This window comes from Excalfactoria chinensis, chromosome 3, assembly GCF_039878825.1.
Source record: "Excalfactoria chinensis isolate bCotChi1 chromosome 3, bCotChi1.hap2, whole genome shotgun sequence".
NCBI classification, from domain to species: Eukaryota; Metazoa; Chordata; class Aves; order Galliformes; family Phasianidae; genus Excalfactoria; species Excalfactoria chinensis.
This window is the reverse complement of record NC_092827.1, coordinates 75,823,640-75,836,308: the sequence shown is the minus strand read 5'-3', so window position 1 is coordinate 75,836,308 and position 12,669 is coordinate 75,823,640. Positions and strand designations below refer to the sequence as shown.

The following is a 12,669-nucleotide window of genomic DNA, read 5'->3' as shown; positions in this document are numbered from 1 at the left end:
CTGACTGGGCTTGTGGGAAGGTTAGGTTCTTGCCTGGGTAACTGTAGTAGAAATCGACCTGGTGGGAATCCCTGGGCTACTTGAAACATCCAGAGGCCTGAGTTTAGATGGATGCAGATAGAAGATCCTTGCATTACCAAAATAATATGAGTGTTTGAGGAGTATGTGTAACACAGGCCTTGCTGCTATTCAAGCCCATCCTGTAAATAAGCTGATAAAATGTTTAGAATTGATCTCCCCATGTTTCATTACCTGACCGATCTGAAAATGCCCTATTTATTCTGACCACTAGGTGCTGCTAATGGTTCACAAGCTGGAAGTGAAAGTCTCTAAAGGTGCTTGGGAATCTCTGTTGATGTCTATTGTAGTTTTTTAATGCTTCAAACAGATCTAATGAGGCTAACAAGGGAAAAGTTTCCATACTGAATCCATATCATTGGGGTCACTGTAAGAGATTGATCTCAATGTAATTACTGTTCAAATCATAAACTTAATCTACAGTGAATGTTTCTCTTTCATGAAGGTGTTGGTTTCTTGCAGCAGGATGCTACAGATAATGCAGCTCTGTTGTTCAGAGAGTAATACCTTGTTGTGAACATTAGCCAGTGACTAGTTGCATTTGTGTAAGAATAATCAGTTTTTAATTTAATCTAATTTTATTCTTATAAGAAATAGGATTCTTGCTACTGGGGTGGTCCTGGACTGATGAAGATAGATTGACAGAGGTAAAGAGCCTTTGTCTGTGAATGTAATAGCTTCAAGTTGACAGATTCTGCTTTTTCTCATGCGGCTCCTCATACAAGGGAGACCAATGTTCTCCACCAGCGTGTTGAAGAGCTGCAAACCTGTATCTAGTGAGAGGGAATCCAGTAAGTAGATCCTTTAGAGATCCTCTGGTTGAGTTGCATCAGCACCTTCAGAGAGATCTTCCTGTGGTAGAGCTGCCAGTTTCTTTGCACGACTGTGACTTGCTGTACTGGTTGTTCTCAGCTCTGTATGCTGAGATGGTGTGGTGAAATGCTGGGAATGAGGGGGGCACATTCCCTTCCCTCTTGTTTTACTTAACTTGTTCTCAAAAGACACAATCTCTCCTCCCTCTTCCAGGACCTAGGGTGAACTGACCCCAATTTTACTGTTGTTTGAGGGGGAGCAATCTTTGGAGGGGGGTATGTGAAAGAGGCAAAACAGGAGGCCTCAGTCTTTCAACAGGAAAGAAAATGCTTTGCTTCTGCCAGCTGTTGTTGTTTTCCTTATTCTGTTGTTTCCTCCCAGTCTGCTGTGACTCCTTTGTTCTCCAGAGAAAACAAACTTTGTGGGGAGAGCAGCCTTTATTAATGAAAGCAAACAGCCACTGCTTTGTTATTGACTGTATGATGCCCTGATAATGTTTTGCAAACATAATTCCTGCTATGCTGGAAGGAGTCTTACGACTGGAAGCCGGGAGAGCAGAGATGGCTTGTGGAGGTTATTGAGCTTATGGTGGTTTGGATATATGTGCTGCATTTCATTGTGCAATGATCGAAAGCAGAACTCCAGGAGATCAAGAAGGCAACTAAGTAAGCAAGTGCTATAGTGGAACAAAATGTTCTTCCTTTAAAGATAATCGTGTTTGCCACTCCTCTTTTTCTTCCACAAGTTCTGGGCATCGTGCTCCGTTCTTCCCTGTGCCTTGCTTTATTCTCCAGTAGCTTTTATTCTGACTTCTCATTTGCATTGCCTTCTCTTCATCTCTTAGGATGACCCTCTCTCAAGTGTTGTCATAGTGCAGTGAAATGACCACAGGGAGCAGGATGCAGAACACGCTCATGCTTCCCACATTAGGCTGCTGGTACATGTTCTATCTGCACTGTGGTCACAGCTGGATTTTCCTTGAAGCTCTAAGAAACTGATGAAAGTTCATTCCTTATTGTGTGCAAACCTGTAATGCAGCAAGAGAAAGAACATCAAGCTGAGCTTCCACCTGCCCTAGGGATCCTTTTGTAGCTGTTTCCTGTCTGGTTTATCATTTAGGATTGGTGTTGGTTGGCCAGACAAAGCCCTGAGTTGTGCAGCTTCATGGTGGTGTGTGCCATTACAAGCAGTGTCCCCCGAGGGACTCCTTAGCTACAGATTGGATTTCTCAGCTAGACCATACAGGTAATTGTTTCTAACGTGGTGGGGACTTTGGCTATGTGTCTTCATGGAAAAAGCTGTTCACATGTGAATTAATTAGTAGAGCAAGTACCCCAAGCACTGGGCTGTGTTTCTTAGTGCCTACTAAGAAGTCAGTCTTGCCAGCCACGTACTTCAAATGGGACTGGGAAGAGATGGTGGGGGGAAGGGAGGGAAGCAAAATTCATGCCAGTATACTGGAGCATGAACATGGGACTGTAGCTTTACTTGTTCCACATGTTCCCCATGATGGGTTGTGCAGCTGGGAAATGAAGATTAAACACTGCTGATTTGAGGAGAGTTGCGGAAAGACTCACTAAGACCTGATGGCTCTGTCAGGTGTCCAGGAGACTTGCGTGGGTTCCGGGAGTACAGATGTTAGCTCAGTCCCTTGTTAGGCTGATGGAGGCCAGTACATACAAAGTCTTGACTGTGCTCATTTCATGTGGCTTAGCCTTAGTTTTGCCATGTTTAAGACCGAGGAGTTGTTACTGCTAAAGTCTGACAGGCCCTTAATCCTGCTGCCTCTCCTTCTGATTCCTTTGGACAACAGGCATGCTGCAAAAACATGTCTGTATTTGAAGAAGTTGAGTGTGGTTCAGCAATCTCAAACAAGGTGGCTCATGATCAATTCCAAGCTTCATTTATCAGCCTCTTAACGTACCCTTATGTTAGAATCACATCAGCGCTACGACCAGCGAGCTGTATGTGACGTGAATGTGAACTTCTGTTTCCTCTGTGCAGGCTCTCAAATATTGATGTGTTGTTTGTTTCAGGTTATGCCTTTTCAAAGGGACGTAAACTGAAAAAGCAAGTGCTGTTGCCAGCTGTAAACGTTGCCTTCTCCTCTCTTTGGCTGAAAATAAGTAGTACCTCTAATGGCTAAACAAACAAGGTTAGAAAGGAAAAAATATTTTTTTTTTCTCTTGTGTTTACTTTGTGCTTTTTACAGCTCGGAGTGCTGTCAGTGTCATTGTTTCCCCTTTATTGTCCAGTAATTTCCCTTCTCATCCACGTGGTTTTTTCCCACAACAGAGGAGAGAAAAACAAGTATAAAAAGTAGGAAAACACTATTGTAAAACCAAAGAAAGAGTGAGTCTGCCTGTGCTGTGGGCAGGTGGAAGGTCATAACTCGTTTTCACACATGAAGCAGAGATGAAGGTGATAAGGACTCTTTAAACTTTCCGGCATTGGCTTAACTCATGGAAAAAGCAGACTCTTTGGCTAAATAGAACAGTGCCCCAGCAGTAGCCTTTTGCTGATGGCTTTTCTTTCTCTTAGGACTGGGCTGTCAGCAGCTGTAAACAGCAATTTAGAGTTCAGCAAAGATTTTTCCAGTGAGTTTAGCCTGAGAGAGACATGTTGGCTGCACTGCTTATTTTGAAAATCCAGTTCATTTGGTGCTGATAACTCAAAAATTTATTCCAAAGTTACATCTGTTTCTCTGGTGTCGCTGGGTTGGCAAACTCTAATCAGGACTCTAGAGAAGTACTTGGAGCTGTTTTCTGTGCTCCGTGAAGGCCCATCAGTTAGGCTGATGCTGAGTGAAGCAAACCTTGAGTAGATAGATATATTTTCTGTGGCATTCACAGGACAATGAGCCTCTGTTTCTCCTGCCTCTTGTCTCCCTGAAATCTGCATTCAAATCTCCTTCCTTCCTTCCCTGTCTGCTTGGTCTCCATTGGGATCCCCTTCCATTCTTGGTGTCACGTAGAGGAGAGTACTCCTAGCACTCTTCTTCCCACACTTAGTCCCCATCTGTCTGTTCTTTGTTCTCTGCGGTATTGTTTTTCCTGTGTCCAAGTTCCCTCACATGTAGATATTTCACATAAGAGACATCTGAAACATCTGGAGCTTGTGTTCCAAGCGGGAAGGATCTCCATCTGGCTGCTCAGGCTACCCAGGCAGAGCTGTCCAATTCCCTGTGGGGAAAGCACTGGGGGTTTCATCAGAATCTGTGTTCACTTTGGCCTGTGCAGAGGAGTCCCTGAGCCATGGGGGTGACAGCTCACTTCATTTTAGAAGTGTGAAATTTTAGGCAGCAGCTGAACTTACCCTGCAGCTCAGCTTTTTATCCTCTATATTAAAAGGAGAACGGTCCACCTCTTCAAGTTTGTGCTTTGGACTAGCTCTGATTATATGCATGTTATTGTCCTTTTCCCATTCTTAGCTTGTCTTTTCTCTGACTTACGCTGGCTGAGAAACACTGCTTTTAGAAGTTAACTAGTCTAGGAAGATGTTTGCAGAGCTGGGATTAAAATACCTTTAAAATACAAAGGCTGACTAAGGTGTGAAGGCAGGAGGGGCAAGACCTGGAGCAAGAGACAGCTGAAATACTGACATTGTTTTATGGTTTGATCACAGCTAGGTGTGTCCCCTTGACTTTTTACACAGCAGTCAGAACTACTTAATAAAACTGATGGTAAAGCTGAAACTCCCTTATTTGTAACACGTGCAGGTTTTGCAGAAGCACAGAAACTCCCAGGGAGTTTGGCTTGAAGAGTCGCATCATCTCCTGCAGGGTCTACCCTAAGCATTTGCATTTCTCATCTGCTCTCCTTGCTTGTACTCTTTGGCTTTTACAAATAAGGCTGTAAACAGCACTTGGCATACAAATTTGGTGTGGGATAATGTTTTTTCTTTTGAAAAATAAAAATCCTCTTCTTCCCACCCAGATCCCGAAGATTGAGACAGGGAAGAATGGTGGTTCTGGAAGTATCCAGCATCATCCAGGGTTCTTCTCACTTCAGCTTCTTTATTAATCCAGTGCACGTGACACTGCTGCACTTGAACTGCTCTCCTTGCGGACAGGGTTTCACCAAGAACACCAGAGGTGTACAGTGCAGTTGGGAACGGTAATGGCTGGCAGGTTTTGCCTTCTGTGAAGTCAGGAGAGCCAAACAAGAAGTTCTTTGTTGCAGTGGCCAGACTGAGAACCAAAGTTGTGAGATGAGGAAAATTCTTGCCCCTTCTCAGGAAAAGGCATTCACTGTGAGGCAGGAGAGAAAAAAGGCTTTTTGATTTTATGTATTTGGGCTTCCTCCGACATAAAGAGCTCGTCTTACACCAGCTTCTTACAATGTTTGCTTCTGCCCTGTGAGCTCTCCCCACTCTCAGTTGCTTGTAGTGGAACTACAAGATCAGTGTTCTGCTGCAAACAGACTGTTAATGTATTTTTGTTGTTGTTGAATGGTGACATTGACTGACAAGTCTAGTTTTTTTCCAGAGCCAGCTGTATGTATTTCTACCCAGTGTCTTTTTTTCTCAACACTTTTATTACTCCCCTTCTTGAAATTCTTAGAGCAAAGAGTTTGCAGCAGGAACCTAAACATTCTTGCAAGCCCTCCTTGGACATCCTAATGATCTTAGAAGGACCAGCTGTGTGTGTGTGTGTGTGTGTGTGTGTGTGCAGTCTGTGCTTGATTTACAACTCCAGCTACTGATGCCCAAAGCATGCATTTCCCCAAAGGTGCTGGGCTTTCAGGAGATGCACCCATGAGATTTCTGCAGTGGGCAGGAACTCAAGCAGTCTAATAGGGAGCAGAAAGTCACCCAGAAAGTGAGAGCTGCTTCTGTAAAGGACATGACTTTTTGCTTAACAGTGAGTCTCTCTCTTGATGATGGTATACATAAAAAAAAGTGTACTTGAGAAGGCCTTTCTTGGAAGAACAGGGTGCACCTTGGCTTTTGAACGACCTAGACAAGAGGCCTGTAAATATATTGAGGAGTTGATAAGGGTTGTGTACTAGAAGTTTTCTTGTCCAACAAAGGAAAAACAGATGAGGGTGTGGATTGTGGGCCTGACAGTACAGGAGATTAAACGCCTTTCAGACCAAGAGCTACAACTAACTTTCAGAAGCCTGCAAGAAATGGCCTGAGCTGTATGGGTTGAGCACTGCATGATGTGAAGAACGGAGTTTCGCATGAACGTTTAATTTATGAAGTGTTAAAAGTCTTATCTCACCAGATCCATCAGCAGCCTGGATCGCAACTAAATTTCTCTATTCAAATGTTCTACCACATCATTTTCATTGTGTGCAAGCTGCGTGCTGTAACGGTGCCTGAGCAGTCAGTGTGTGGTGACCCATCACCTGACCCATCACATACAACGCAGGTCTTATACCTTCTAATCTCTGCTCTTTGCCTATAACAGTGAGAGTAGAGGATGCTTCTAGCCCCAGTGTTTGTTGTAGTGGTTATTTCTCTGAGGTTTCAAGCAGTAAGAGCACGTTCTCTGTCTTTTCTCCTCAGATTTTTACCATTGTTACTAGGTGGGTTGGGAAACAAAGGAAACCTGCACAGCTGAGCAGGCCCCATATTGGCACGGCACAGTGTGCAGTTGGATTACCACAGAGGAGTCCGTCAGTTTTAGTTAGGAAAGCCAATGGAAGCCCTCCTTCACCCTGAGGCCTTGAGCCCCTTGGTAAAGGGTGCAATGACTTGAATTTTGTAGGACGTCTTACACTCAGCTTGCTTTGATTCAGAGCCTGTGCTCCCCACGTGTCTATTTCTGTGCAGGAGGTGGAGGGAAAAAAAAGATAACGTGTCTGCTAATTTGGACTATATTGTTTAGGTATGAGCTTTGTCTTGGGCCTTATTTTCCTTCCTTTTTCCATGTGAAGGCTGTGCTCCTCAGACAGCTTAGTGCTTCTGAGAAATCTCACTTCAAACCTGCATCTCCAGTCACTGCAGATGGAGGTGTTAGAGCCTACTTTAACAGACTTAATCTGAATGTATGCTTAGTGTCATATTTTAGTCTTAACATGTGCGACCCGCTACCCTGAAGAAAAATATGAAGTATTATATGCACATCCGGACACATACTTAAAACTAAGACATTTATTACACGCTAATTCTACCATAATCAGTGCTGGCAGAGAGGACACCTCTCCCTTGCAGTATCACCAGACACCTGCATGGTGTCCTGGAACTTCTTCACTCCCAGCCACATGCTTGAAAGGTCCTCCCTCTAATAACAGGTATCACTGTGCTGGATGTGTGCTCTTTGTAGCAATGTAAACGTGTCCAAAATTCAGAACCCCAGGTGTTCAAGTGATTTCAGCGTAGAGGACTTTTTGAAAGGGATTGTGGTTTTTCTTTTTTGTTTGGTTTTTCTTTTGAGATTTTATCAACATCCACATGTATTTCTTAAGAGATCATTACAAGCTTCTGAAAGGAGTGTTATCAATTGAACGTGGATGGTTGGCTTCTTTCCTCGCTGTTGTTGTTGTTGCTGGCAGGCATACTGAGATGATGCAGTACTATTAAAGGACGCCAAATATATCCTCACTGGCATGGAGGGGAAGTTTCCACGAAGTCATACAAGAGAAAACACTGAGTGCAGAGATCTGTTCTGCTGTGTCTGTGCAACGTTCATCCAAATGGCTTAATCGTGTGCGAAAATAAATAGTGCTTTTTTAACGCCCATCAGCTAGGAAAACAGGGTGATGGCTGAACTGAGAAGTGTGAGGTACAGGAAAACTTCCCGTGACCAAATGTGGTCTATGGCAGTCTGTCAACTCCTGCTGTATTGCTATTGCCATCTCTGTTTTTCGGTGTTTCAGGGTGAGCGGTCAGCTATCCTGTAACCAAAAGAAAGCAGGCACTTACATACTAGCAAAAATGATCAGTCAAAGCATGAGGCCATGAAAGCACAAACTGTGGGGGAAAACAGCAGCAACCAGGCCCCTAACCTGCGTACATGTGTTTATCAGAATGTTCCTTCTTATGGACCTATTGCAGAGTACAACAGGATTTGGCCAGATACATTAATGACTCTCAAAAATAAAAGATTCCAATTCATAACAGCGCTGTCACCCCTGAGCCAAAACCCCATTTGCAGTGTGACAATAAATACACGCTGCTGTGTAGAACATAATTTTCAATGGATGATTTGGTATTATGATTTATGAGGCTATGGTCTTATGGATTAGCAGAATGTAATCTGTCCTGACCTCTGTTCTGCTCACCTCTGATTCCTGGCTTTCAGGAAGCGTTTCTATGCCGTTGTGCTCCAGGATGTGCTGAGGGGCCTCAGCATCTATGTCTACATCAGCCTGCATGCTGGGCTTTTCATTCTCCCACTTTGCAAAACCTTTGTTCTTCCCAGCTTTGCCGTGGAACTTGGATTTCATTTTTGGGAAAGTGTGAGACCCTGAATCGTTCCAGCCTGGTTCGTGCCACAATGGTTCTGTCTGCGTTGCTTGGCTGGCGGTCGCCCTCTGCAGCCGCACTGAAATCTTCCGGGAGGAGCCAGTGACGAGAGTGATGGCTCTGCTGTCAAGGTCCTGGTGTTCTGCATCTATGCTGGGAAACTCAAACACTTCATCCTGGGCTGAAAGAGGAGGTAAATTGTTTCCTTTTCAAATATTCTCCTTCAAGATCTTAACAAAGAGATATCTTAGAACTTGGTTAAGGGGAGAGGAGGAAGGGATTTAAGGGTTCAGAGCTAAATGTTTGTTATTCTGTGAATGCTCATGGAAGCTTTTAGTAGTCAGATCTCTTTCAAGACTAGGGTTCTATGTGCCGCTGTATGTAATTGCATGATGATTTGCCCTGATGCATTGGTACAAAGGGAAAATGACACATGGCAATAAGGATGCTGCCTTTAAAGAGTCATCATAGAATCATCTGTGTTGGAAGGGACACTTAAAGGCCACCTAGACCAACTCCCCTGCAATGAACAGGGAAAGAAAATAGAAACAAAAGGGAGCTCTCACCTGGAGGCAGGGAAGGGCTGCTGGGCAGGGAGCCGTGGTTGCTGCCCACAGAGGTTCCTCGGGAGAATTTCCTGCAGGCGAGCACGAGCAGGTCCCTGCACTGCTTATGGCAATTGGCACCGCAGTCTGTATGGAAGGAATGGTCAAGTCACTAAAAGTCAAGTCACAGCCACTGGGTGATCCCTCAGGGCTGTCAGCGCGTGTGTGCTGGAGGGACTTCAGCCAAACAAACACAGGTCCAAAAATGGATCATTTATTGTGTTTTTAAAAAAATAATTTTATGGTAATCTAGTAGCAAAAGGAACGAGGGAGATGAAATCGTCATCAGAAATGATGACTTCACAATGAGTGCATGAAGAGCAATGGTTAAGAGTTCTCATTTCTCTCATCAGTTTGTTGCTTTGAGTGGTACTGAAGAACCTTCCCGGCTGTGGTTTTGCAGTGGGTGGTACAGATGGGGACGGGCACTGGCTGCACTTGTTGACCGCCATGATCTGAACAAGCAGCTCAGCTCTTACCCTCATGCTTCACTGCCTGTGAGTTTTGATTCTGCAGAGCCGCTTTTGCTCTCTCCCCCCTGGGCCACGGTTACAAGCAGTGATGCAGGACAGCGCTCAGCTTTCGGATCTCAAGTTTACAGAGCTGCTGTGGCAAAACTTTACTTTTACCCTCCTTCCTGCAGCCTGATGGTAAGAGCACAGCCCACAGCTGGCTCTACTGTAGTTGCTCAGGCCATGGGCATGTTCCCCACCCCTGCCAAGGAGATGTTCACATGTGGGAGAGGGAGACGGGAATAGGGAGCATCCTAAAAAAAGAGAGATCCTGACAATCTTTCACCCTTCTCCTAGGAGCCAGGCTAAGACTAAGGGGAAGGAGCTTGCCTATTAACATGATCACGAAGCCCCTGTATGAGCATTTCCCTCTGTGTAATGGAGCTGCAGCCAGAGAAATAAATAGGTTTGGGCCTTTAGGGCAAACGAGGACCACTGCAGCTTTCTTGTTCTCACATACTTGATACAGCGTGAGTACCGTGTGAGCAATTAAAAAATTTAGTGAGGGAAAGTGAGAGATATCAGAGTTTGGGGACTTTTTTTTTAAGCTGAATTTCTGCAGAAGATCTTGCAATGAGATCTGCTAGGCAGTCCAGGAGTTACATATTTGTTTATTTCTAGCTCAGCTACTGATGCATTGCATGGGCAGTAAGCCTGCAGTACAGGCATGGGGATGTACATGATATGGGCAGCGCTACCAGCAGACCTTTTCCTGACCCCAGGTCTCAGGGTATGTATTTCAGGATGTCTCCCTGCTAGGATAAGGACACTTGGCTTTCTAAGATGCCACTTTTGGTTGACACAAAGCGACACCTTGCAGAGCCCAGGAGCTGCTGTGGGTCTTCAGCACTGGTGTTCCCCTGCTACAGTGAGGTTTTGTAGGATGCAGCAACCACTTGCTGGTCACAGCCAGTACAGGCTACTCAAGCAAAATCTGGCTGAGCAGCTGCCATTCCAGTGAAAAATACAGTTGACTTCTGCTAAAACCCACCACTTGAACTGTGAAAAATCCATGCAGTATATTTATTTACCTTTGCATTTGTAGCCTTGTTTGATTATACCCCAGAGCTGCAAAGAAAGACAAAAAAAAACGTCAAGGAATCAGAAAAGAAAGCCGGACGGAAAGCGAGGTCACAATGAGGAAGTACCAATGGCTACAGAAGCACAAACAGGATACAACTGCTCTTAACACCCTTCCTGTCAGGCAGACCTCCTCCTCTAAATATGATAAGCCTTGTGTGGCTTCCCCCTTACTCCTCCTGTCTGCAGTGGGACTACCACTGATGAAGCGGCACAGCTGATATGTACTGCCAGGAATGGGTAAAAAAAAATCACTGTCCTATCAAGCTTACTGAAACCAGCAAAGTGTGTTCTGGCTTCTGGCTCATTTCTTGCCATCTAGGGGATCATTCCCATGGCACACCTGGTCTCCAGACACATGAATGGCCTGTGCTCTTCAAGTATGGCAGACAAAAACACCACTGGGGACAAAGCCACTTTGTGACTTTGGAGCTGGTCCTCAAACACGGACTGATCCATTCACCTGACTTTCTCCATTAAGAGTGGCTGAAGCCTGAAACAGCCAGACAAATCACTGAATTCCTCTCTGCCTCCTCCCAGAGGCTGTCCTTGTTGAATGCCGACCTTCCATCTGACAGCATGTGTGTGTTCTGCTTTTGGGAAACTGTCACCGTGATGTGAGCTTGGAAATAGGAAAAAAATCCCCTGTAAACTGTTATCTGTGTACTCAGAAGAGAGGTAACTACAACAGTGGCATTATAAAAACAAATATTTTCACTTTGAGCAGCAGAGGGGGGAGAGTGTAGTCCAGTTCTAAAGGAAAAAGATGAGAGACTGCAGTGTTTATTTATCCTGAACTCACTCAAAACATAAACAGGGGAGGGTGAGCACAACCAGACAGTTGAAGCTGCATGTGGCTCCTTGCTGTGCTTCTATGAAAGCATGCAGTGTGTGGGAGGAACGTGCTGAGTAAAGGAATGGCCAAAAGGAAGAGCCACAGCCTGTGTGGAGCACAAAAGAAAGAGTGAAGAAAAGACAGAACTGCTTGCTCTTTTCCAAACAAGAATGCTGGGTGGAACCATATAAAAAGCCTTGTTGAAGTCCAAGTAGGTGATATGAGTTGCCCTTCATCTACTGCTGCCATGCCTCCATCGCAGAAGGCCACCAGGCCACTCTTTTCCTGCAGATGCTGTAGATGCGCGCAGTGATTGCGGAGCTGTGGTTGGCCCCTCTTAGAAGAGCTGCCTCTGGATATGCTTTCCCCAGCTCTCATTGCCAGATCCACTTGATGGGATGTAGATTGCTTTTCTTGTTGTCAAAGTTCTGTTCTGTTCCCTCTGAAGAGCTTTCTCCTTAACATAATGTGAAGCCTGACCTAAAGCTTTGAATCCATCTGACACAGCTTCATGGCAAAGCTGGCTTCAGCCAGGCCCAGGGCAAGAGGATCTGTGCAAATATGGATGGCTGAGCTGGAAGGGATGGCTGCTCATTCACCTTGACATACGGCGCAACTCAAGCTGTGGGTCGGAACTGAGACGTAGCGAGCATATCATTTTCACTTTGTGAATGGCATTAGATTTTAGCTTGACCTTTAAAGTTCATCTCGTTTTAATATCAGATGTTTGACTGGGTACTGGGGCCAGGTTGCTGTCATGTCCATTCATCCTGCTGCGCAGTCAGTTCACATTTTTTTTGACAGTGAATCACTGCATCAGTTCAAAACAATTTCCACCCATGGATGGATGGGCAGTGCTGAAATGCACAACAAACAGCACATTCTGTGGCTGGTTCCTGTCCTATCAGCCCAGCTCATCCACAGGACAATGCTAACAAATGCAGTGAGCTGGCAGGAAAAATGACCTTATTTCCATTTCCTACACAATCCCTTACTCATTTTTATTCTTGCACTGGTTGTAATCATGGGGACGTGGAAAAACCCAGCCAGCACACCGATAAGGGAGAAAAATATCTGGTAAAGAGGACGTTGCAGGACACTCTTCAGGCCAGCTTGGCAAAGGAAGCCTTCCAAGCATGAACTAAGTATCACGAACACAATGATGTCTTCCCAAGGCAGCAGGCAGCCCAAAACAATAGGCTCAGGCCTGTTCCCAATGCTCTTTCTGCTGGAGTGGAGCTGCAGAGCTTGCCTGCAGGCTTCTGAGTCAGCACTGACTCTCACCTCTGGGGCTGCTGTAGTTCCAGCGGAAATAGGCAGAATTCCTTCTTCC

General features: G+C 45.1%; 1 protein-coding gene across 2 annotated transcripts in view; it reads right to left on the bottom strand.

Annotated features, from left to right (window-relative positions):
• Positions 1-7,000: 7,000 nt before the first annotated feature.
• The window catches only part of RASGRP3 (RAS guanyl releasing protein 3), a 48,446-nt gene continuing 42,777 nt past the window's right edge, over positions 7,001-12,669 (bottom strand). For both annotated transcript variants that reach the window (XM_072332309.1, XM_072332308.1), the window contains exons 14-17: positions 10,453-10,489; positions 8,871-8,996; positions 8,121-8,485; positions 7,001-7,733 (exon numbers count right to left, since the gene is read on the bottom strand). In XM_072332309.1, the coding sequence (XP_072188410.1) occupies positions 7,725-7,733; positions 8,121-8,485; positions 8,871-8,996; positions 10,453-10,489 (537 nt within the window). In that variant the 3' untranslated portion in view covers positions 7,001-7,724. The remainder of the gene's footprint in view (positions 7,734-8,120; positions 8,486-8,870; positions 8,997-10,452; positions 10,490-12,669) is intronic.